The sequence below is a fragment of the Lepeophtheirus salmonis genome, chromosome 7, assembly GCF_016086655.4.
Source record: "Lepeophtheirus salmonis chromosome 7, UVic_Lsal_1.4, whole genome shotgun sequence".
In the NCBI taxonomy this organism is placed as follows: domain Eukaryota; kingdom Metazoa; phylum Arthropoda; class Copepoda; order Siphonostomatoida; family Caligidae; genus Lepeophtheirus; species Lepeophtheirus salmonis.
The window spans coordinates 25,828,686-25,852,784 of NC_052137.2; the positions used below are offsets into that span (position 1 = coordinate 25,828,686).

Sequence of the window (24,099 nt, forward strand, 5' to 3'; positions counted from 1 at the left end):
TTGGTTCGATCTCATCGGTAGAGATATATCTATCCTGTGCACAATTGTATATAGCAACTTCCACATGAAGAAGAGGGGTGATTATCTTTTTGATTAAACTCCACGTCTCGCTTGTGTTTTGCAACCTAAAGTTATGACATCTTTAACTGGATTCCGGTGTCAGAACAATAAAATATTATTTGGATCAATCTATTATTTCAATATTCTGTATATATAATTTAGTGTTATTAGTTATATGATTCCAATTGTTTAATTTTGTATATTTAACATAAATGTATGATGGTATATTTTTTATTATGTAGATTATATTTAATTAAAGCCTTCTTTTTTAAACTTGGAACTTCAAATATATTTCGAAATACTCTACTTTGTCGTTTCATTAGCTATTATTCTGAGAATAAGGTTCATAATAAATTACAATTTCATGCAATGTGACGTTATAAAGTCTACTGTAACGGATAAAAACGTCTAAATCAACTAAACGTAGTATATCTTCATTAAACATTTTGCTAATAAATACTTTCGTTATACCCTCAAAAATCATAATAAAGCAGGCAGATGATAATCACATCAGTATTTTAAACAATGACACCATATGTATTTTTTCCCCTTCTCCTTGCACGCGTTTTTCTCTACAATATTATCAACTTTAATTATAAGTTATCATAATAGATTTATAAAAAAAATATTTAGCTGATTTCTCAGCTATTTTTAGTTGATTATAGAAGTACATCTAGCTTATTTTGCTTAAACCCACCTGGCAACACTGGCTGTCATACGTTAATTAGATCAGCTACAGTCAGCTGTGACAATGGAGGAGGGGAAAGGAAATAAACAAAGACATTGGCAAGAAGGATTCCTATGTATTAAGATATTTGTCATAGTAACTATTATCATGATGTGGAAAAGCTTGTGCTCAAACGTATTCATACTGCAAATTGTATAACATTTATTATTCAGGCCATACATACTTAAAATACAAATTACACTTTGGGTAAGGTGACCAGATTTCTTAAATGAAAAACGCGATATTTTCAATGAAGCCCTGAAAAATCATTAAATGTTATCATTATGACATAAAATAAAAAATGGTAAAAGTACTTTTTTAAGTATTTAATCAGTTTTTAGGAAAGAAATACTGCAATCAAACAAATGGGTGACATTACCTACCATCCTGCTACTGAGATATACAATAGGGGAGAGTAAGGATACTTGTTACGGAGAAGACACGTTACAATGCCAATAACTTTAAAATGTAATGTTATCTAAGAACACTTTTTTTATACAATTGAATGTCTTCCTTTCTTTATCAAATCAACATAAAACCTGGTTTGCCTAATTCTTACAGTTTAGAGATTTTTGATATTGAAACTTTTGACACAAAAGGTAAATATTTTAGGTTACTATTTTTGAGATTTATTTCTATTATAAAACATGAGTTTTTAACTTTATTTTTATTAAATGTCATAGTCTAATATATTGTTCAATTAATTAACATGTTCGTAAAACTATTAGTTTCAATATTCAGTTCACATCATTTATTCTGATTCTAACACTATGGAAGAGAGAAGTTACACCCCATTTTTATTATATATATACCTATTATATTTTATTATAATTTTTTTGTGTGTAATTTCCTGATATACTTTAATTATCAATCACAGTAAATAGTAAACAAAATATTTTTTTAATTTTAAAATTAACTATGCTCTATTTCTATAAATGTTATATTTGTTTATCTCATATATGTAATTATAAGTATTTATTTTATGCTGACAAACTAATAAAAAGTAAAATAAATGCTTGAATATAATAAATTACAGTTTTTACATGTTTGTTCCTGTTGTAACATGACTAAACCTACCCTGTATCATGTCTCCTCCTGGTTTATCAAGTATCGGCCTTTTGGTTAGTTTCGAGAACATCAATAAATGGTTATTAATTATTGCACTTCATCAAAAATACTCCAGAATTATTTGTCTTAATTTTGATTTTTTGCAACATGTATTCTCACTCTCCCATCTATAAGTTAGGATTTATTTTTTGGCTTGAAGTTTTTAAATCATAACTAAATACTGAACTGATATTTATGCCACAAAAGGTCTACGAGCATTTCCCCCGTTCAGTGTCAAAATCGGAGACACCTTTTACCGGGGACGTCTGGTCACCTTATCTTTTGGTTAATCACTCGACATAACGTCCAAAAATTTCAAAGAATTGTACCAACATATCTCCGATTTTATTAAAAGGCTTAAGTATTACTTAATATTGAAAATTTGAGATCGATAGGTTTATTAGTTCCAGAGATGTGCGTGTTTTAGTTATCAAAATCAAATATATCTTCCTTACAAAAAATGGTACGAAATATATATACGATTTACCTTCAACATCAATAATTTGCTCAAATTTTGTATCCAATTCGTGTGTAGATAAAGTTAAACAAATTCATCCCAAAATGTAAATTTATGTTAAATGAAAATTTCCGATAAATAACCCCTCAATGGGTTACTTGGAATAATTTAAGGGGGAAAAATAAAAATTAAACTTTCGGGAATTACATTTACGCAGTAAACAAAATCAAACTAAGAATCCAATCTGTTGGGCAGTTATTCAATATTAAATAAAAAAATTGGCTCTTGTGGTTGCACTTTCCTACATTCGAAAAAAGAGGTTTTCTGTTTTAAAATGTCTTAAAATTAATCCATTTTTCAACATCAGATTAAAAATATACATGTTTGATTATAGTGAATTTTTGAAGTTATTTTGTTCATTAAATTTAGACATGAACGTTTTAATTTGGCACATGAACACATTCTAAGTTTAATATTAAGTCTAAAGGATTATTATATTAAAAATATGTCAAATGTTATTATCAAAATGTTACTTCTTTTGTTATTAATGCATGACTTATTTAAACTTGACTATGTACCCAATCGGTTGGATTCCCATACTAACTTCCATTACCGAAGTGTAGCTCAGTATATGTAATTTATATCTTCCAGCTATTTCTGAAACATTCCTTAAAATTACTACAGGCTATTTTTGTTGTCCTTAGTGTGTCTATAGTAACTCAGTTTACATACATCAAATTTACATTTTTCGAATTCATACGATTTATTTAATCTAATACAAATTTTAAACATAATGAAATAAAAATTGTGTAAGTTATTCATATTGAAATGAGAGTATAGTCAAATTTAGTTGTTTTTTAATTAGGAATATATATCTGATTTTGCTTATTTTGACGCAAATATCACTGGAACTAAAGGGCCAAATGATTTCAAACCTTCCATATTTTCATACCTAAATAGTATCCACATCTTGTAGAAAAAATCACTAATTCGGAGTTAACTCCCGTTATCCTTTTGGTGGGAATGATACATTATTGCGTTGTGATAAAGGTTACGATGTTATTAACACAAACAAATTTAGTTTATCAACAAAGGCATACTGGCATTAATACTCTCATGAACCAAATGAATACATCCAACCATTGAATCAATGCGAGTTGTATGACATCAGGGTTGGAACGTTTGTTATTTCTCCGATAGAAAAGAGACTTCTTGAATATAGATATAAGAAGGAAAAAAAAATAAACTTAAAATACCAGTAATTTAAATTATCCAAACTTTATTAAATAGGAGAGTTTTTGAGGAACAGTATACTAAATATTACAGGTGTTCTTGAGCATATATATCATCAATAGTTTCAGTATCAAACTATATGCTATTGAAAAAAAAAACAAAAAAACTTGTACCAAGGAGTAAATAAAAATATGAAAAGATACTAACTTAAGATATTTATAAATAAAATAAATTGAAGTAATAATACACAAAGAAATATAATCAGAAAAATCTTTGTTTATTTCCATAAACTTGCTCATTATCGGTGGTACACCTATTGATTGATAAATCATCATTCTGTTAAAACGTTAAAGAACAACATTTTGCAACTTTGTTTCAAAAATTAAGATAGACTTGGATCTATAATTGAACTTTAACTTTATCTTTGGGAAGATTATCCTTTGGAATGAGAAGAGATTGGCCAGGAACAATAATTCGACGAGTTTGAGGAGATATTTTTGAGGTGGTTATTAGAGTTGTAGGTCCTTCGTTGACACTCGAGGGCAAAGTCACAACAAGATTTTGTACTCCACGTCTCCCAGAAGGTACTGAAATTTCAGATGATGAAGAAGTTGAACTTGAGCCTTCAAAAGATACATTAGAAGAACTATTATTTGATGGAAGGGTTTTGAGACCCGCATTAGCGAGCACTGAATCTGACGTAGCTAAATGTCCCATGTTTTTAGCCCTTTCCAGAGCCCGGATCTGCTCTTCTAAATGCATGTTTTGCCTCTTCAGATCATCAATGTCTTCGGTATGAGTTTGAGTTTTATTCCTCATGTAGCTGATGTAATCACTCGCTTTTTTCAAAATTTGGGCTCTTGAGGATTTATCTCCAGCCATGATGGGTATTGCATCTCGAAGACCCGTGAAAGAGTCCTTGATGTGATCCCTTCTTTTACGCTCTAATGCATTGTGATGAGCTCTTTTATCCAGGACTTGAGAGCCCCCTCTTTCTCCTCGCTTCTTGGATTTGGAGCCTTGTAAAAGGGAGGAAGAGTGAGATCCACCTCCGTGGGACACTAAATATTCTTGGAGCTCATCATCCTCCTCAGACTCGATATCCAATTCGCGATCGTCATCGTCCACCATATTCATCGACATCATAGCTTAGCCTTACACGCACGGAACGAGAGATGAGCAACATCCACTCTCAGGGATTCCGCCTTCTTCTTTTTCCCCAAGGCAACTCAACTCTCCAGTAGTTATCCAGTAGTAGAGAACTTGACTTTTTGACAGAAACTTGGGAGTTGGGCAGCTATGCCAAGAATTAGAACATTACTACTTATATGCAACAAAGCTTTTTAATAAAGTCCACGTGATCAATAAATTGTACAAGGTAGTGATCTTAGCGATACGTTTTTTGTCCACTAGGAGCGTTGAATATTACTCCATAACTAACTAAAATTTCTCTATGAACTCACCGTTATATGAGTATTTATTAAACTGAATGTACAAGGTAAACTTTGTGTTGGGAATTAAAAGTTCCAAAGGGCAAGAGGGAAAATGACAAAAATCAAACAGTGACGTCATCTGTGGTTTCATAAAAAGTGAGACCTGGCGTAAGAAAAAGATACATATACGACCATGTATATCCTCAACCTAACAGGCACATTTCCTTACTTTGTTTTGAAGCTTTAAGAGAATAGAATGGGAGTAGGGTAGTGATGAATCGGGCTTCAGAGACAACAGGGACATACATCTTTTACTTCATTCAGAGCTGTCTTTTTATCTAGGGTAGACTTGGCTCATTTTATACTCATCTTTTTTTCATTCTTTTCTAACATTCCAAACGACACTTCTCTTTTTTTTATTGCAATGTAACACAAAATTCATGTTTCCCTAAATGAACACATTTATAGTAGTAAATAATAACTACCGTTAATATTATAGGATTATGTTATATTTTATATTATAAAAATAGTTGAAACAGAGTTATAATAATTTAATGAGATTAATTGATTCAATCCAGCACACAACTTAGAAGTCGTTTAGAGATCTCCTTATTTAATATTCAAAGCTTGACAACCCTATATATTTTCTCGATATTCCTTTTTTAAACAACTTTCTCTGGTCTTCCCTACAATTGTCCTATATACACGCAACCTCTTCTATAAAAACGGCCAAATTGCCAACAATATACAGTTGGTAAAAGTTACTTTCAAATAATAGAGCAATTTATGATTGAACATTCTATACCTTGCAGACTTCCCATCTCACTATTATTACGATTAAACCATTTAAAACGGAATCCATGGCCAATAATAAGGAAGAAGTATATTGTGGACGTAAGCGCCATTTCAATTTTCAAGTGAATAGAGGGAAGAAAATTCAATACGGCTCCTATGATCGGAAGCTTTCTTCCGTTGGAGAAACTGATATTATTGATGGAATGAAAGAAAAAGACTCCAAATTCATGTTGAAGATCCTTGCAGATCTAGCTTCCACTCCAGTTGTTTTGTTAGGAGATGTACGTCTCAGTCATTCTGAATCCCAAAAGTATTTGTCAGAGTATTTCGTTTATAAACGCTTGAGGTCAAAATGATGTATTTTCCATCAAGAAACCCCATAAGACTTAATAGATTTTAATTTTAATATTCATATTGACGTTTTTTAAATATATATTTGATATTAGATTATCAAAACCTATAAACTATAATAGGTGACTACTTTTTTATACTTATGAATTATTTGCATTGTTTTGGGGAATTAGTCAAAATATTCCCACTTAAAATTTTGTACATTATTTCCTGGGACTATACTTCATTAATTAAATGGTATTTCATTCTAGCTAGGGATTGGAAAATTTTCGAAATCCTTGTGATAATATTTTTTTAATAGTTTATGTTTGTAATCTGCTTGATTTTATTTCTCTTTTTATAAATTATTTCTCCATATTTTGAAAATTCAATTGTATTATCGAGCAAGGAGCGCTTTAATTTTTATAGTCAACTTTGTTCGCAAATATATCTTCTATCAAATTTGCCAAAATATACTTTTATTTTTGATTTACACTCATAAAGATCTTGTAGGTCCGCTTATAAAACTATTGAACCAATATGAAACTAATCATGTAGGCTGTCAATTATTTTATTTTCTGTCAAAAAGTAAAAAAAATGTTGGTTTAAAATTTTTTCTTATTATTAAAACGAAGTTTGAAGCATTTTTATGAATATTTATAGGTCGCTCAGTGACCCTAAGGTATAGTAACGTTCCCTTTTTGATGAAAACTTAGAATTTATCCGTCTAAAAGAACGATATTAGTGTTTCAATGTAATGTTATCGCAGCCAAACAATTTAATTGATATATACCATAATTTGTGAGTACGTTTATTCTTTATTTAAATAAATAAGAGGCATAATTTTGATGAACTTATTTTCAAAAAGAAAAAAAATCTCTTTAGTCAACTTTGTGAATCGACTTTTTTTTTTTTTAAAGGAGCACTTTTAAAATTCCAAATATTTACTTTTCACAAAAAATGAAATAATTGACATCCTAATGTAGGTTTGTTTCCTATAATAAACATTAGAAAAGACTCGTGTAAGACTAAATCTTATATAATAAAACATAATTATCTTGCATATTCACATAAATAAGACCACCTGGTTATTCATAAGAGTAATATGGTGATTTAGTTTGTAATTATTCTATATGTCTTAAATATATGTTTCAAATTTAATAACAAAATAAATTGTAGACGGTATTTAATTTGTGTAGGATAGTATTAATAAATTAGTGGATACATTCATACCTTTGATATATAAATAATAAAAGAACACAATTACAAAAGATTTGGGGTATAAAAAGTATTTAGATTTGCATAAAAAAAAAAAGGATTATCAAAACTTTAGTTATTTTATACAAGCACATTAGATGAGATTAAGTTGGTAAATTATATTAATTTAATCCATCACAGAAGGCTTATATAGATATATATTATGAACACTTTTAGGATATGAATATCTCAGAAAAAGTTGGGAAGTAATTCGAAATATGTTACCTAAATAATACAAAGGAAACAAGCGAGTCATCTTATTTTCTCGAGCTATCAAGGGTCGAAATTTAACTAATTGGTGACGCTTAGCACATTATATATTTAATTGAGGTAAAAAGAGAACTTTTTATTTTTCTTAGTTCTTCTTATATGTTCTGCGTCGAAACGGGTTAATGTAACGGAAGGATTCATATCCTCAAACGATGTGTGATCAGGTGAATCAAATAATTTAGTGGACGTTGATGACCTGGGAAGTTGTACCGAGTTATCAGTTGAATATTTTTCTTTCAAATTTGGATAATTAATATCTATTCGATCTATTATACGCCTTACGTTAACATGACACTCTGATAAGTTATTAACTGAAGGAGAAGAATATTTATCACTTGAAAGTACCTCTTTGTCACTTGTATTATGGATCCTACTCTCTGTTGGACCTTGATTACTTTTATTTCTCTTCAAATTAGAATAAGTTTTTTTGCGCTTAGAAAGACATTCGTCTTCAAGTGATCCGTTAGAACTAATGATTGAACCCTTTTCTTGATTATAACATGTCAATATGGCTTCATTCTCCGATTCATCATTATAAATATTGTTTTTTTCTCGACACTTTTTCCTTAAAATAGGTGGAGATGAACGATTTTTATTGTCTTCTAATGTATTTGACTTGAATATGAAGTCTAAATCTTTTCTACAATGTCTTTTTCTTGTTGATGGAGTATAGAATTCATCTGATGAGTCACATATTTCATCAACGTCTATAGGAGCAAATGAAATTGAAGGAAACGAAGCAGATGAAAGTTTATCTTGCATAGCATCTTTACTGAGATCCTGAATTAAGTGTGCAATTTCTGGCCGTTTTGAAAAAACGTCAGTGTCAGAAAACCAATTACTCAAATCGGGTAAAGCGGGCCACCTAAAGATAGCACGTTTCTGAAATTTAAAAAAACATGAATAAGTACAAGTAATGGATCACATGAGCCTTCATACATTCATAATTCTTTCTGCATATTCTAATAAGAATACGCCACAATCGGTTGAGTTCTTTTGTTGAGGTAGTCGAGGATAAATGGCACGCATAGCTGCAGAGCCAAAAGAAAAGGCAGATTCTCTCTTTTCCATATGTTCATGTTCCAAATAGTTTCTCAATGTGTCAACTTCTTTTGGACGCTTTTGACCAAAAGAATCCAAAATAACTAAGAAAGGCTCTCCACGAATTTTTTGATCATCCTCATCTAAGTCAACACAGCCTGGATTACAAATAAGGATCATAAACCAGTGATATCTATAAAAGAATGGCAATTATAATTATGAGTAAAGGAACATATTAGACTTATACTTATGACAAATCGGAATGATGAGAAGTTTTTTCTGAAAAATATCAAATTTCTTTGTCCAACCCTTAACTCTTAAATGCGCTTTTTCGGCTTTGGATTTGTTGGGATCTCGCTCAAAGGCTTGAACTTTTTTATTTAAGAGCGGTTTACTATTGAAAAGATAAAAAATTGATTTTTTTCATGATTAACATATCTCTGTAGTTTTACCTAATCAGTCTGGAATAGAAATGCGAGGAAAATATGTGGACTTCGTCTCGTTGACTTTCAGATACTTTATCTCTGAGAAGCCAGGCGAGGTAGAAATCAATTATAGAATCGTTGAGGAATTTGCCTCTCTCCAATGTGCAATAATCGTGACTCGTTATCACAAATCCATCATAACTTAACAATCTATGAAGATTCGTTCATAATAAAAATAATTAAACTGATTAGGAAATTGTTCTGTAGTACATAAGGAGTAATACAATTTTTTTGATAGCACTATTAAAACATAATAATAATTAAAACTGATTAGAATACGAATGTGCTGTCCACCTAATTATGAAATAAAAGCAACAGTACACAGAGAATAAATAAATTTAATCAACATACACTTCCTCATTTCCGGAACAATCTAAATTGTCATCGTCGATCTCAACCACTTCTTGATCTTCTCTGGATGAGCTCATTTCAAGAATACCCCATCGAGAATGAAAGAATCGACTTCACTAAGAGGTTATGACGTCATGATGGAAGTTAATATACAATGTTGAGAGGTTGGGTTATTCTTTTATCTTAGTTCCATGGAATTGATGACAACTTAAGTCAGGCAATTTTTGAATTTTATCTCTATCACTAGATATAATGAACAAGGATGAATCAAAGAACAAACTCAAAGTGAAATATCTTGATATGCAAAGAGATTTTGTTCTTAGAACGAGTATAGGACTTCAATAAAACAACATCTATCAAGTAGAAAATAATTTATTTACATTAATATAAACCCATAATAAAACATACATTCAAGACTCAAGTTTAAAAATGAAAAAAATATGCATACAATTTTTTTAAATGCCCTCACAGAAAAAAATTTAATGCAGAATAAATAATATAGCATTCTGAATAGATAAATGAAATACATAATTACTTGCTAAAATATTATAGATACAATTATAATATTTTATACAATAACTTTTAGATTTAGACACATACAATGAATTCATATGACAGCTTATTCACTCTTCTATTTACTTCAGGATAACTATGTCTCTTGCATTTCCTATTTTCTTGAACTTTATTAGATCCAAGTATTATCGCAGTCTCAGGCTGGGACTATATAGAGCATTAAAATGCTCTTTATGCTTCAAGACCAAGTTTGTGGCCTAATCGGTCTAGCGGTTTCGGTTCTTGAACCTATAGAACCGGAAACGACAAAGTCGAACCAAGACCGTATCCGAGACCGCAATATATTTCTTATTGGTCTTGGTTCTTGCGCTTTTTTTCCTATACATAATATATAAAGAAAATAAAACATATGTAGGTGTATACTGTTGCATCTGAGTTGCAAATAGCTAATGACTTCTAATGGATCTGGAAAAGTAGTTTTAGGCAACAGTGTAAATAAAAGAGGGATGTGGGGGTAGATTATGGATCCTAGTCCGCTACTAAGCTTGTCAGGCCCCTATAATATCAATATAATACCCTAACTTATAGCGCTATGTATAATATCATAACTATTATATTTTTTAAGCCAGGATTTCCCAAGCTTTACTATGGAGGCTATGGATTAAAGATATCTTTAGAAAGGGTTATACAACAACTATAATTCAAGTATGGATTCAATACTTTTTTGAATAAGTACTTCGAAGATGACCTATGAGATAACAAATCCTGCCGTTCTCCATGTCATGGACTTTTAAAAAGAAGCAAACTAAAAAAGATGTAGTTCCATCTATCTTCGTCTCCGAAATACACATCTTAATCTTGCTGAAGGGGAACTAAGAATTGGGCATTTTCTTAAGCAAAATTGGAATTATTAAATGAACAAATAGACGCGTTTCACTCCTCCAATCAACTCAACAGTTTGTCTGATATCCCACCAAAGTTGTTTTTAGAGCAAGAGCATCCTTTTTATCCATATGAAAATCATAAGAAGCTTCAAATAATAAAGTTAAGATTGTTGATGCAATTAACAACGCCGTAGCTTATTTGAAAGTTACTCTCTTGGGTAGGAAGACTATAATGTGGAACCAAAAGAGATTATTACGAAAATTGAGAAATAGATTCCTTATAATGTATCGTTTAGCCAAAAGTTAAAATTTGCAAATTTTGCTCTCTTCACAATCGATACGGATAGAGGAAGACTAATATATATAATAGACCTTGTTTATAAGTGCTATGTGCGTTGTAAAATTATTTTAGGATTTTTAAATTGATTGAACTAATAGCTTAGAAACGTTTAATTTCATATTTAAAAGCTATGGTGCCTCTGATAATGTGCAAGAAAACATAAAATGCAAGAGACATAGTGCACCTGGAACAAATAGAAGAGTATATAAACTGTCAAATGTATCTGAATTTCATGGTATGTGTCTAAATCCAAAAATTATTGTACTGAATATTATAATTGTATCTATAAAATTGTAGCAAGAAAATGTGACATTTCAGTATTCAGTTTAAAATATTATATACACGGCACTAAAAAAAAATTCTGTGTCGGCATTTAACAAATCGTATGCCTATTTTTGGTTAAACTGGAGTCTTGAATGTATTATTATTGATTTTCATAGGGTTATATAATGTTAATAAATTATTTTCTAAATTATAAATGTTGTTTCATTGAATTTCTATACATGTTCTAAGAACATGATCTCAATGTATATCAAGATACTTAGCTTTTTTCCTTGGTTTGTCTCCAAATTATGTCAAATATCAAAGGTTCCCCCCCCCCTCAGCAAAAACGAGGTTGTGTGATTTCAATATTTGTGCTTCATTCCTCCGAATTATATTCCAGTACTAAGTAGTTTTTATAGAATTGGAAGTCTTCCCTACACGCGTTCAAAAGTTTTGTGAAGGAAAAGAAGTCGTAAGTCTCCCGTTATTATTTATATAGTCCCAGGCTACAGTTAAAGAAACAAATTCTATATAGTAAACATCGAGAGACAAGATGAATTGGGTGAGCTTCTTTGATAAAAGCAAAACGTTTCGTCCTAAAAAGAAGTTTAAACCTGGAACCCTACGGTATTCTCTACACAAGCAGGCTCAGGCCTCATTAAATTCTGGAGTTAATCTACGTTCTGTTGTTAAGTTGCCACCGGGGGGAGACTTTAGAGGATTGGATTGCAGTGCACGTCGTTGATTTCTTTAATCGTGTTAACATTGTATATGCAACTGTAGTTGAGAAATGTACTGTATTGAGTTGTCCAAAGATGTCAGGGGGAGTCAAATATGAATACTTATGGGCCGATGGAATTTTGTACAAAAAACCTACTCGATTGCCCGCCAACCAGGTAGGTGGGAGCAATGCTCAATCAACAATCACCCTTTCATATCACTTTCTTCCGGATGCTATTAATAATTAGATTATGTCTGGAAGCCACTTATTATTTTATCATTTCCCTTAAATTGCAATTAAATGTCCCATAGATCAACAATATAATTCTATAGAGTTTTACTACAATGTTATGCTAGATATTGATGTTTTTGTTATTGTTATAACAAAATGTGTAATAAATCTCGAGGGAATGATATCTCTGGGTTCAATAGCAGTACTAGTGAGGAGACAAGGGGCGAATGCCCCGGGCCCATCACTATCAAGAAGCCCACTTTTGTAGCTACTTTAGATTGAAGTACTAAGTTAACTTAATCACTATTAAATATGTTAAGGGAAGCACTTCTAGATTGACAATTTTATGTTCGACTAGTGCCACTTAAAAAAATGTTTTCTCACTTCCAGTATTTCTCTATTTAAAAAAATGTATTAGAAAGAGGAGCGAAAGAATGTGCAACTCGAGGAAGCAATACAAACCTTGATGAGTCTTTTAGATACTTTATGGACATACGGAAAGATGGATACTGAAGCTGTTATGCAAAGTTTACCAACAATCCTTATAGTTTTAGAAATGATTAAAAGAGCACAATTTGACCTGAGCAAAGACTGCACCTGAAGCAGATGGTTTATGAAACAAGTTACATACTTATGAGTTCCATTTTATAATGTATTTTTGGAATATGTATCCAGAAGATAGATATTTTGTCTAATTATCTCCAAAAGGAAAATATAGATGTATACACCACAGTCCATTATTTGACGGTTGCATTGTGCAAATCAATGAAATGTTGACAGATTTCTCTTATTAGAAAACGCTTAAATTGACCAAAAATCTAGTTGAAACAAATTTTCACTGATTTCAATAGAAGAAATAGTTAAGAGAAACTATTTCATGATTGAAGTCTTCAAGGACGAATTCATTGAAGTCTAATTTTACGATTCAACATTGATTTTTAGTTCTAGATTAGTTCCCAAATGGAGAAACGATTGGAAGATTATCGTCATTTGGTAAATATTTCTTACATTCTTAATACAAAAAAATTAAGGCAATGAGGCAGCCGAAAAAATCGGAGAACTTTCAAACTTAATACCTTTGACGTTTCTTTTATTGATAAAATTATTGACATTTTTTGTATCATTCTGTGCCATGTTGAATGAGATTAAAATAAAGATTCAAAATATCGAAGGTATTTTGCCTAAAGATATTTCCCAATATTGTTATTTTTCATCGTCTTTATTATACATTAGCAAAAGGTTACCTGGCGTTATTCAGGCCATGGAAAGAGCGGGAAATCACATTGACAATGATCAATTTTATTTCAAGGAATACTAAATCTACTGGAAAGAAAATAAAAATATTGAACTCACCCACTGGCCAGCTCTTTTTTTCCGACAAATACAACTACAAAAATGAGAAATGACTTGTATGAACATTGATTGATAAATTTATCGGACTCGTAAAAATGTCTCACGATCTTAAATTAGTCGATTTCTTAACTTATCCTAAATTATATTTATCACTTAGCTTAATAATTTCATTTTATGCTCAGACAAATTACAAGATTATTTTCATTACTTTCGATATTCATTTAGCATATATTAGTTTTAAAATAGCTTCTATTTAGTATGTAATGATAAAAATATACAAGTCAAATATCAAATCATCTGTTTGGTCGAATGAATTTTGGCATTGATCCTTTTGTTATATTGATGGTGGCAAATATTTTTAGCAAAATATACAACGTTGAAAAATTTAATAAAGTTATAGGAATATAGGTAAAGAAACAGTGACAAGATTGGGAAGTTGTTGATAATATTTGACAGGATATTAGATAACTTACAGGGTAAATACTCAATTACTCTTAACTTTTTGAATGTTCTTACATTTAGTTTAAACACATTTGTCGTCGTAATAAGAATTCCTGATCATTCCTAAAGACTTGATCGTATCTCAATTCTACATATGTTTCTTTATTTTATGTTCATTAAATATTACAATTCTAGTTGACGATATTACGATAGCTTTTGATGGGTAGTAGTAGTTGAGTATTTAGCATAATTATTTTACTTGGCTTAAGGTTATATAAGAGATATATATTTTGAAAGATGTAGCAAGCTTTTGAGATATTCTAGCATAACATTGTAGTAAAACTATTTCTTACAATATAAAATACTATTTTTTCTTATCCTTTTTTCGGCTTTGTATATATGGACTTGAGCAAAGTGAATTGTGTCAAATAAGAAAATTATTTATGTTTAAGTAGTATCCTTTAGATATTTGTCAAATACAAAGTTTCTCACTGCAGAACAACTGAGTAAATTCACTAATTTTTTACTATTAGTATGGGCATCACAGATTGATAAGATAAGAAGAATTCACTTTTAGTTTATTTCTTTTTGCACTAGCTAGAATCATATTGTTATATTAGGGGCAGATATCTTAAATTGATTTATGGATCATACAAACTATTTCTTGTTAACCACAGTGCATTCCTGCTATTGTAACTCATAGAACCGTTTTAGAAGTTTGATTTCGAGAACTGACATTGTCCCATATCAAAGCAAAATCAAGAAGCACAGAAGTATATCTTCTACCTTACGGGTTTTTTAAAAGATGATACATTTGCTCCATTATCAATGAGAGCTTAGAATATTGAACCTGGTTCATTTCTACTGAGTTGAAGAAGTTAAAAAGCTATTCACAAATGTTTATTTATCTGTTTGATAGTCTTGGGAGCCCAGAAAAGCTGCAATGTTGATGGCTTTAGTAACAGATTCCATTTTAATGTCTGAATTTATGGAGTGTGATACTAAGCTCTTATTTAGTTCGATGTTGTTATAGAAGATCCTGAAGGAGATGCTTTCTTTCACCTCCAGGCAAGCTGAAATGCATAGCCTTTTTCAATCTGAATTTGACAACTTCAACTTCTTGAGTTTTGATTAACAAGAACCCTGAGGGCAATGATTCCGAAGAAAGTTTGGGATACAGATCTTGTGCTGACAGAACTGTCTCTTCCATATAAATTGCATATTCCAAAGCTTCTTGTATTTCATTCTTTAACTGCAATCCTTTGTTTCTAGTTGATACCTCTATTGGCTTGGAGGTGGTGATGAGAGCTAGCTTGCCACATGGGATGGAATCATCTTTCAACTGCCTGTGAATTTATATAATTTATTCGTAACATTGATTACTATTTACTAAAATAACAAAAGAAGAAATTGAAATACTAAAGTCTACAATGTGCGGCAACGAATCATACAGTAGGATTTAAACTTGTTTAGAGCTCGTATGTCAAGGTGGCAGAAATTGTCAGGATCGTCGGTTACTCGGAGAAGCTATTCTTCAAGGTGAAGAAGATAAAAAAAGATGGGCTGATCCTATGGAGTCCTGGGAGCGGTAGTCTCAACAAAATTAGGTCTCCAGCCTTTTTGGACTCAGTGAGGGAGAAGATAGACAGGAACCTGTTGAAGAGCATGAGAAAGATGGGCAGTTTTTGAAATTTTATTTCCAAAAATAGCAAGGACTTTGTGAGGAGGACGTACGTGGTCTTCCGCCCCAGGATTGAGGCTATGCTGGCTGCCAAAGGAGGCTATTTATAAAAATGATATAGCTAATGACATCCTAATGAACCACTAAAAATTTCAATTTTCTGCCTCTTTTTTTTCGAAAATCCGGGCGAAATTGTACACGGGAATCAATTACTGCACGATTCACTGCCGCACACTGTGACTGTACTTTGTTTCGCGTTATCCTTCATTATAATTAATAAAATATAGTAGGTTATTTTGGCCTCTGTCTTTATAAAATAAATGCCTGCTTGAAATCATTCCTATCATTCCATAATACAGGATCAGCTTTTAAAAATCCATAAGGAAGCTCCATAATTTTCATAAAATTTGTGTCCCTATCTGTGACAAAGTCTTCGGAATTTTTATTTATATCATTTTATACAACTGTTTTTGCTATTTAATATTTACTTTTAAAGAGCTCAGCGTCTGCCTGCAAACTTACCTGACCAGCAAGAAATGTGATTCCGACAAGTTCCTTCTACAAGTACCATAAATGTCTGGAAAGTTTTTTACGATGTTGATTTGGAAATTTGATACTTAATAGTTGAGTATTTTATTAATTAATTCATTGAATTAAGGTCATTGTAAGGAACATCTGAGGACTTAGATACAATTGATCCAAACTTTTCTATATATTCTTATTATAAAAACACATATATCTCGTTATTCTCGTTCTTCTCATTAAGTTAATTTAAATTCAGATTTATAAATCCAGATTTTCAGATAATATATAAACTTTTAAAAACCAGATATCATTAATTTAACTCCTTGCTCAGGAGTAGCACCAAGAAATATTATGACTAGCTCTAAGAATTCCTTACTATCGTCCCTTGGAAATTTATTTTTGAGATGTTCGTTAACAAAGTAAATTGCGCCTTTTCGTATGTCTTCAACAAACCAGCAACCTCTTTATCTGCAATTCTGTATTCATACTTTGTTTTATTGATCGATTGTCAATTTTATTTGAATCTTTTAAATAATGGATGTTCGGGAGAAGATGTGTTACCAAAACACTCTTGGAAAACAGTCCCAAGATTTAATTCCATGACATGGTGCCTACATGCCAATGGAATATTTTAAATTTTCGAATGGTTAGAATGTAAGATTAAAAAATGTTGTATTTGTTTAAAAATGTAATTTGAAAATTTTGAACTGTTTTGAAAAATGATGAGATATCCTAAATTTTTGAAACATAACATGTCCTTGCCATCGGCCTCAAATGACCACGGAGGGTATTTTTTTATACATTTAGCTCCTACTAAATTTTTGTTACAATATTTTTTTTACTTCGCACAATTTTTGACTTATTTGATAAAACTTGATTATATACAAGGTTGAAAGAAATACAAGGTTAGATCATCATGTAATCGGGCTTGCTAGAGTTTTCTATCTGATGTATTGTACCAACTGCTGAGCAAGACAGACAGATTTTGAGAAAACATGCAACCACTTACAGTCTATTGCTAGAATTTTCAATTTAATGTATCGTACCGGCAAGACTAACAAATTTTGACGAACCACACAACCACTCATCTACTATGGTATCAATGGTGTAAGTCAAACATCAGTCGTACACGCGTTATGGTATAACCTTGTATTTATATTAACCTTTGTTATGTTGATGCTTTTCCTTAAAAAAGGTCATAAAAAAGGTTGCCAAGGTTAAGGTAATCAAAATTATTACTTTTTTTTTTGCTAATCTAAGTAAAAAAAAGTATTTGCAAATTTTTGGAGATATCAGTAGCCGCTAATTGACTGTGATACGCAGAGAAACATACACATAGACAAGAAGGCTACATTTCATTTTAATATTTTTATTGTTCATTAATACTTGTAAAAAGGATTTATCATAAACTTTTTATAAAAAACTTTTGATAAAAGTTTAACTTAACTAAATTTGTTACTTTTATTAACAAGCTGTAATATCATAGTATACGGATGATATTAAAACCAAATCAGTTTTTTTTTCTTCAAAAATATGAAAAATTTCAAAACTATAGGCTTTAAACATTGATAGAAATTGTTCAAACTTTGTGAATCGTATTTTGTTATCTAAAGGAACACATTTGAACCTTCAATTTTTTACTTTTCACAAAAAGTGATTTTATTGGCCCCCTACTGACTATACAAGATACTGAAAAGTGAGACGTCATGACGTGAAAATTATTTTTAAAGAAGGTGTATAAATATTCGCGTTGCGAGAATAACGAAAAGAAGAAAGGTATAGAATAGTTAAGAAAAAGCCTCACCGACTGAAATTGATCATATTGATGATACCAAAATTCGATATAAAGTTCTAAATCCGCACGATCAAATTATTCAAAAATCCTCTTCAGTTTTTCATTGAAATTCTTATGTTATCGCCACACACCTATCTTTGAATTAAATTTTCCTGAAGATAATTAGGAGGATCAGAAGTAATTTTCTAAATGGAACAGAATCTATATACTCTCTAACGAGAGAATATCAGAATATATCAAGAAAGACTACTTTAAAGATAACAAGACCATATGGGATTGGAGGAAATATATTTACAGACATGTAAGGAAGAGATCGTCTCTTATGTTCATAAAATGTGAAACTTTATGCAAAGGAAGGGATATCTGTAAGAAGCTATAACTAAAAGATGAGTTGTTCTGATACGCAAAAAGGGAAATGGTTTGAACCTTGATAATTGGAGGCCGATCACTGTACTTAATTAAACTTACCGAATACTTTCAGGGGTGATTGCAAGTCAGATTGAACCTATTCTAAATGAGAAAATTGGCCTGGAGCAAAAAGGGTTCCATAAACGAAGAAAAATATCTGAAAATTCCGGAATATTTATACAGCGATTGAAGGAGTGGATAAAAAAACATTTTGTAGCTTTTATTGTGATTTATTTTTCAAAATCATTCGATTCCCTTTCTCATACTCACATTTTGAGATCGGTAAAGATACTTCTACTCAGCCACTCTTTTAACCCAATCAGGGCGCTGCTGGCTACGGGATCTTGACAGTGATTGTTATAAATAAAGAGAACATACCATTTTAGTTAAGTAATAGATCCCCTGCTCTTTGTGGCTGCAATAAGAGAGCTAAGAACCTCCATAGCAAAAAAAATATTTAGGATTTGGTGTAAGTTTTGGAATAATTATCTAATAGATCTTTGTGCCAATGATGTGACCGTAATGAAGGAAGCGAACTCAGAAGCTCCATTAAAAAGAAGGATTGAGATTGTTTTATCTTATTTTAATTATTCGACAGAAAGACGGGATGGAAAATCAATTAATCAAAAAGGACCTATTCTCCAATCATATCCGAAGAAAGGGAGGAAAATTTCAGATTGTTTTATCAAAGAAATTATAAATGTTTCGAGGATTCAATGTGTGAGCTCTGGCCCTTCAGAATTAAATAGGCTGGAACTAAAAAAGAGAGTCAATAATTTTTTCAAAGGCTGGCGAAATTTTAACATTAAAAAAAGAAAAGACCTTTTCAACACTTTCCTTGTTCACAATGTTTCGTATAAGGCTATTTCATTATTAATATTGGTGGTGGTGGTTGCTATAATGGAAGAAAACGTTTGGTTTATTAATCTTTTTCATCTGAATTATATTTCAGCTTTAAAGACACAAAGAAATCGATTGAATGGTGGACATTGGTAGGTTTTGTGGAAATAGTCACGAAAATTTATTCAAGAGTTTTGGTTGATATAACGAATAATCCTAATATGGAGTGGAGATATGTGATAACGTCAAGTACGTACTATGAATATATTATCCTTAGAAAAAATCTTATAAATGGATACATCGAAGACTTTCCCCCTTCTCTTGCCGCAACACAAAGGTTATCTGGAAAGCAACTCCCACTTACGATTATGTAACGGCCGTGGATATTATTTGTAAGAATCATGGAAATAATTTTTTTAATGTTCCTTTAATTGGGCATATGGTGTTGCACTGATTATAAGTGTATGTAAATAATATAGTATTACAATTACTCCATCCGACCTAGGAATGGTCTTTGAAGTCCATATACATTAAGTATATTTCCTTCTCTAGGAACGACCGAGACGCGAACCTACCCACATTGAGTTTAAAAGAATAATTCCCCCAAGCACGTTGTCCATTTAGATATGTTGTTCTTTTTTAAGAGCTTATGTGATCCTGTGGCTTTGGAATAGGGTGCACTCACAAAAAATCATCAAACAATTCGTGATATTATTGCTGACTCTCTTTTTATAACGGGATGTTTACTTTTCTTCTTAAAAGATATGCCAAACTCTACCATGTCCCTGTTCCTTGCCATTTGAAAGTTCATTTTCTATTTAAAGGGAAGATTCTGATTTGTCAAGGTGTTATAGATGTATTATGGAATTGAATCTGCGTAGTAATTGGATGCAAAAGATAATATCATCCTCTTCCCGAATAGCTGATGGAATAAAATTCTTAGCTAAATTTCATATAGCTACAGGAATTATGTTTTTTAGTATTCCATATAAAGATAACGGTTTAGTATTCAACAACATAACACACGCTTTGCTGAAATAATGTCCTCAGTTACATATTCTGAGGTTATTTATTAGCTTAAACTTGAGGGGTACCGAGAAAAATAATTTTAAAATATTTACGGGGACATACTCCTAAAGTTAAAGCTATAGAAAATACATTATTAAATGTTAAGGGTTACTTAGCAAATAGGATAACCTATAGTAGCGGAGGATATTCGTGCAAATTTAATTTCGGTGGTTGCGTTCAAAATTATGATTCCCAATGCGATTTGATGGTGCTCGAGAATGAGCCTCTGACACTATTCGATATCATCCATCAAACTCTGGAATACATTTTTCGACATTGGTAAAATTTTCTCTTTATCTAAAGAAGAGTGTCGTTTTTCATAATTTTCAAGCTAGAATGGAAGTATGTCGAGTCGAAAACAAGATATGTACATAATAAATAAAAACACTTTTATAATAATAAAAATCAGTTTTATTCATCGTAATTTTGATTTGGTGACTGTCGTTGTGGTGAAAAATGACTGGAACGATAATAGTCCCGAGTTACTATAATCTGAGATTTTTCTGCAACCCACGATCTTGATAAAAAATGAGATCAGTTTTGAATTATGTGTTCAAAGATAAATTCTATTCTTGGCTTCAATTCATCAGTAGAAATTTTCTGTTACGCAGTTTAATTATTTTATTTTTTCTTTATTTCGAACTTTTCAATAAAATATTTTGGGATGCTTCAACTCTGCAGTCCTATCTACGAGCCGTTACTAATAACTAGAGTTGTATGAAATATGACCTAACTCGTACGATATTTTTTTAAAAAAATTTGCAATCTGAAGAATATTTTTTTCATTTTCTGAAGCTGTTGTTATTATTCCTTAATTCTTAAAGAAAAAACCATCTAAATATCTGCTTATGAAAGACTAAGAGTAAAACTGTGCATTCGTTATGGAATTATGAGTGTTAGTCTCCGTTGGACTCAGTGTAAAATTGAGGATCGACGTCGGAATAATTCCTGTCTGTATGCTTGCTAGATACGTAAGGCTTCAGCAGTATAATATTTGCGTGAGGCTTGGTTCTTGGAATTGTTTTGAGAAAAAAAAATTGGATTTTTTTTTCATGAATCCAAAGCTATTCAAAAAAAATTATTTTTTTTGGAGAAAAAATTCAAAATAAAAATTAATTTTTTGGGAAAAAAATCAAAAATACTTAGCTGTTTAGAAAAAAATTAATTTTTGGAAATTTTTTCTCAAAAATCCACAGCTGTACACAAAAAGTTAAATTAAAAAGATTAAATTTCAAATATAAAATTTATTTGATAAAAATTTCAAAATCAACAGCTGTTAACAAGAAAATTAATTTTTTTCGAAGAAAATTTCAATGATTAAATTTCAAATATATTTTTTTTTCTAAAATCACAGGTGTTCACAAAAACTTAAATTTTCTGAAAAAAAAAAAATATTAAATTTTCTTTTAAAAAGCCAAAATTATCCTTTATTTTTTTTTTGGGGGGAAGGGGCTCCAGCCCACCCCCTGCGGACGTTCCTGGTCATAGAAGCTAAGCTGCTATCTTTCCCAACATTCTTCGTCATTTTTTCGGGGTTTTTTTTCCATACGGGTAGGTCATATTTAATACAACTCTACTTATGTAGCATCATTTATGCCACGGGCTAAAGCCCACATAATTTAATGCCATAGTTGAAAATAATAAGATCTCATAAAAAAAGAAACCGAAAATTAACGTTGACACTCTGACAATTTGAGGAATGTTTGGTAGTGGAAGAGCATATCTTTCATTAAATTAGCTGCTATTATCAATTTCAATTTTAGCCCTACTTTTCGGATGCTAAAGCACTCTAATATAATCATTTTTAATTTCCAGCCATGGTCAATATAGAGATTCTGATCGTTTGAGGATCCGAAGTTTTTTGATTGGCTACAATTTGTTTTTCTTCAAAATGAAAAATAAGGATGATATTCTTATGTATCACTTGAGAAAAGGAACTTTTATGAAACTTTTGAAATCTAAGAACATAACTTTAAAATTGATACTGGTGAAGTTTAGCAACATAACTTTAAAATTCAAACTTCTGAATCCCTTTACAAATAGAGAATGCCATTTAAAAAAAGTCATTTTCAAATGGCTATAGAGTTTTAAAAAAACGACCTTTTAAGACAGAAATTTTACAAACATATTTTTTTTCATTAAAATACAATTGAAGATCGAATTAACAGGTCATCCTAAAAATTGGACACGCTAGTACACACGCTCAAACAAAAATTTAGATAAAGTTGACCTTAAAGTAACACCTTCAAAGAGTATTTTATCAACTTAAAATGTTATATAACTATTGCTTTAAGAATAGAAAGGTACTAATGATCACGACATTTGCTAATTTCTCCTCAAATCCATTTAGAAAAGGGATTTAAAAAATAAGCATTCATGGGCGAAAAAGTTTTTTTCATTCTTTTAAAATATGCTCTTGCATCCGAAAAGTTGGGCTAAAATTTAATTTGTTCATTTTCATAAATTAACCCTAGTGTTAACGAGGTTTTTACTATCACTCAGGATCATATTTTGTTATTATTTAGACAAATAGAATGGCTATTTTTATATGTGTTCAATTTACATAAGAATTATACAAAGTACAATTATTCAGTTGATTTGTTTTTTATATTTCAGTACATATCTGTTCTTATGGATTGGATAGAGGCTCAAATCAATGATGAATCCTCTTTTCCTGTCATGAAAGATGTTTCCTTTCCTAAAAATTTCATACCATCTTGTAAAAAAATCATTACACGGCTCTATCGCGTCTTTGTACATGTATATGTGCATCATTTTGATCGTCTTATGAATATTGGTGCGGAACCTCATGTAAATTCTTGTTACAAGCATATATACTATTTTGGAGTTGAATTTGATTTGATTCCTGAAAAAGAATTTGAGCCATTGAAAGAGTTAACAGCAAGAATTTGTAATGATATATGATTATCTTTTATTTATTAAAATCAAACGATCGTCATTATATTTTGATTTATTTGTTAAACATTTGTGTAGATTTCATCATTTAAGAGTAATAAATAAGCCCTTGTTTTATAATTACTATTTATAAATAATATTATCGTTTTTATTTATCATATTTCTCAATGTATTTTTTAAATCTCCAATTTTCAATAAAACATTATATTTTGATTTTGTTAAGTCTTGTGTTTACTATGTTTGTTAGAAAAAGGCTTTATCCTTCATAGCTTAAAAGCTGTATCATAACTGTTAACAAGAGTAATTATATTACATAAATAACATTTCTTGACTGTTACTGTTAGAGTACCGCTGTTATACTCTGAAAAAAAACAAAAAACATTTAAAGTTATTCAAATAATAACTAGGAAATGCAAGAAGATTCCAGACTCAATAAGTTTGAGTATGCAGCTTATTCAAGACATTACAACAAAACAACAAACCAAAGAAATTTTCACTACTATTAATTTTCTTAATCATAACAGAGGAAAACTTGCAATGAAAGACTGAAATACAACTTTTGATAAGACCAGC

General features: G+C 30.7%; 3 protein-coding genes and 1 long non-coding RNA gene across 4 annotated transcripts; 1 reads left to right on the forward strand and 3 right to left on the reverse strand.

Annotated features, from left to right (window-relative positions):
* Window positions 1-3,613: 3,613 nt before the first annotated feature.
* On the reverse strand, window positions 3,614-5,160 carry LOC121121601 (protein max). The gene has a single exon (XM_040716561.2). The coding sequence runs from the start codon at window positions 4,728-4,730 to the stop codon at window positions 3,984-3,986; it is 747 nt and encodes a 248-aa protein (XP_040572495.1). The 5' UTR covers window positions 4,731-5,160; the 3' UTR covers window positions 3,614-3,983.
* Window positions 5,161-5,508: 348 nt separating this feature from the next.
* Window positions 5,509-5,963, reverse strand: LOC121122109 (uncharacterized). Its single transcript, XR_005865703.2, has 2 exons — window positions 5,823-5,963; window positions 5,509-5,734 (listed from the first exon to the last, which is right to left on the reverse strand). It is a non-coding gene; the product is annotated as an uncharacterized lncRNA (long non-coding RNA).
* A 1,364-nt stretch (window positions 5,964-7,327) lies between these two features.
* Window positions 7,328-10,847, reverse strand: pira (pirate). The gene is made up of 5 exons (XM_040716258.2): window positions 9,547-10,847; window positions 9,163-9,345; window positions 8,958-9,104; window positions 8,609-8,903; window positions 7,328-8,551 (listed from the first exon to the last, which is right to left on the reverse strand). Exons 1-5 carry the CDS (start codon window positions 9,621-9,623, stop codon window positions 7,721-7,723), a joined length of 1,533 nt encoding a protein of 510 aa, XP_040572192.1. The 5' UTR covers window positions 9,624-10,847; the 3' UTR covers window positions 7,328-7,720.
* Window positions 10,848-12,044: 1,197 nt separating this feature from the next.
* LOC121121365 (MOB kinase activator 3) lies at window positions 12,045-23,748 on the forward strand. Its single transcript, XM_040716257.2, is given in 3 exon segments — window positions 12,045-12,250; window positions 12,252-12,443; window positions 23,227-23,748. Coding segments are annotated over 3 exon segments (651 nt in total). The 5' UTR covers window positions 12,045-12,100; the 3' UTR covers window positions 23,536-23,748.
* The last annotated feature ends 351 nt before the right edge of the window (window positions 23,749-24,099 follow it).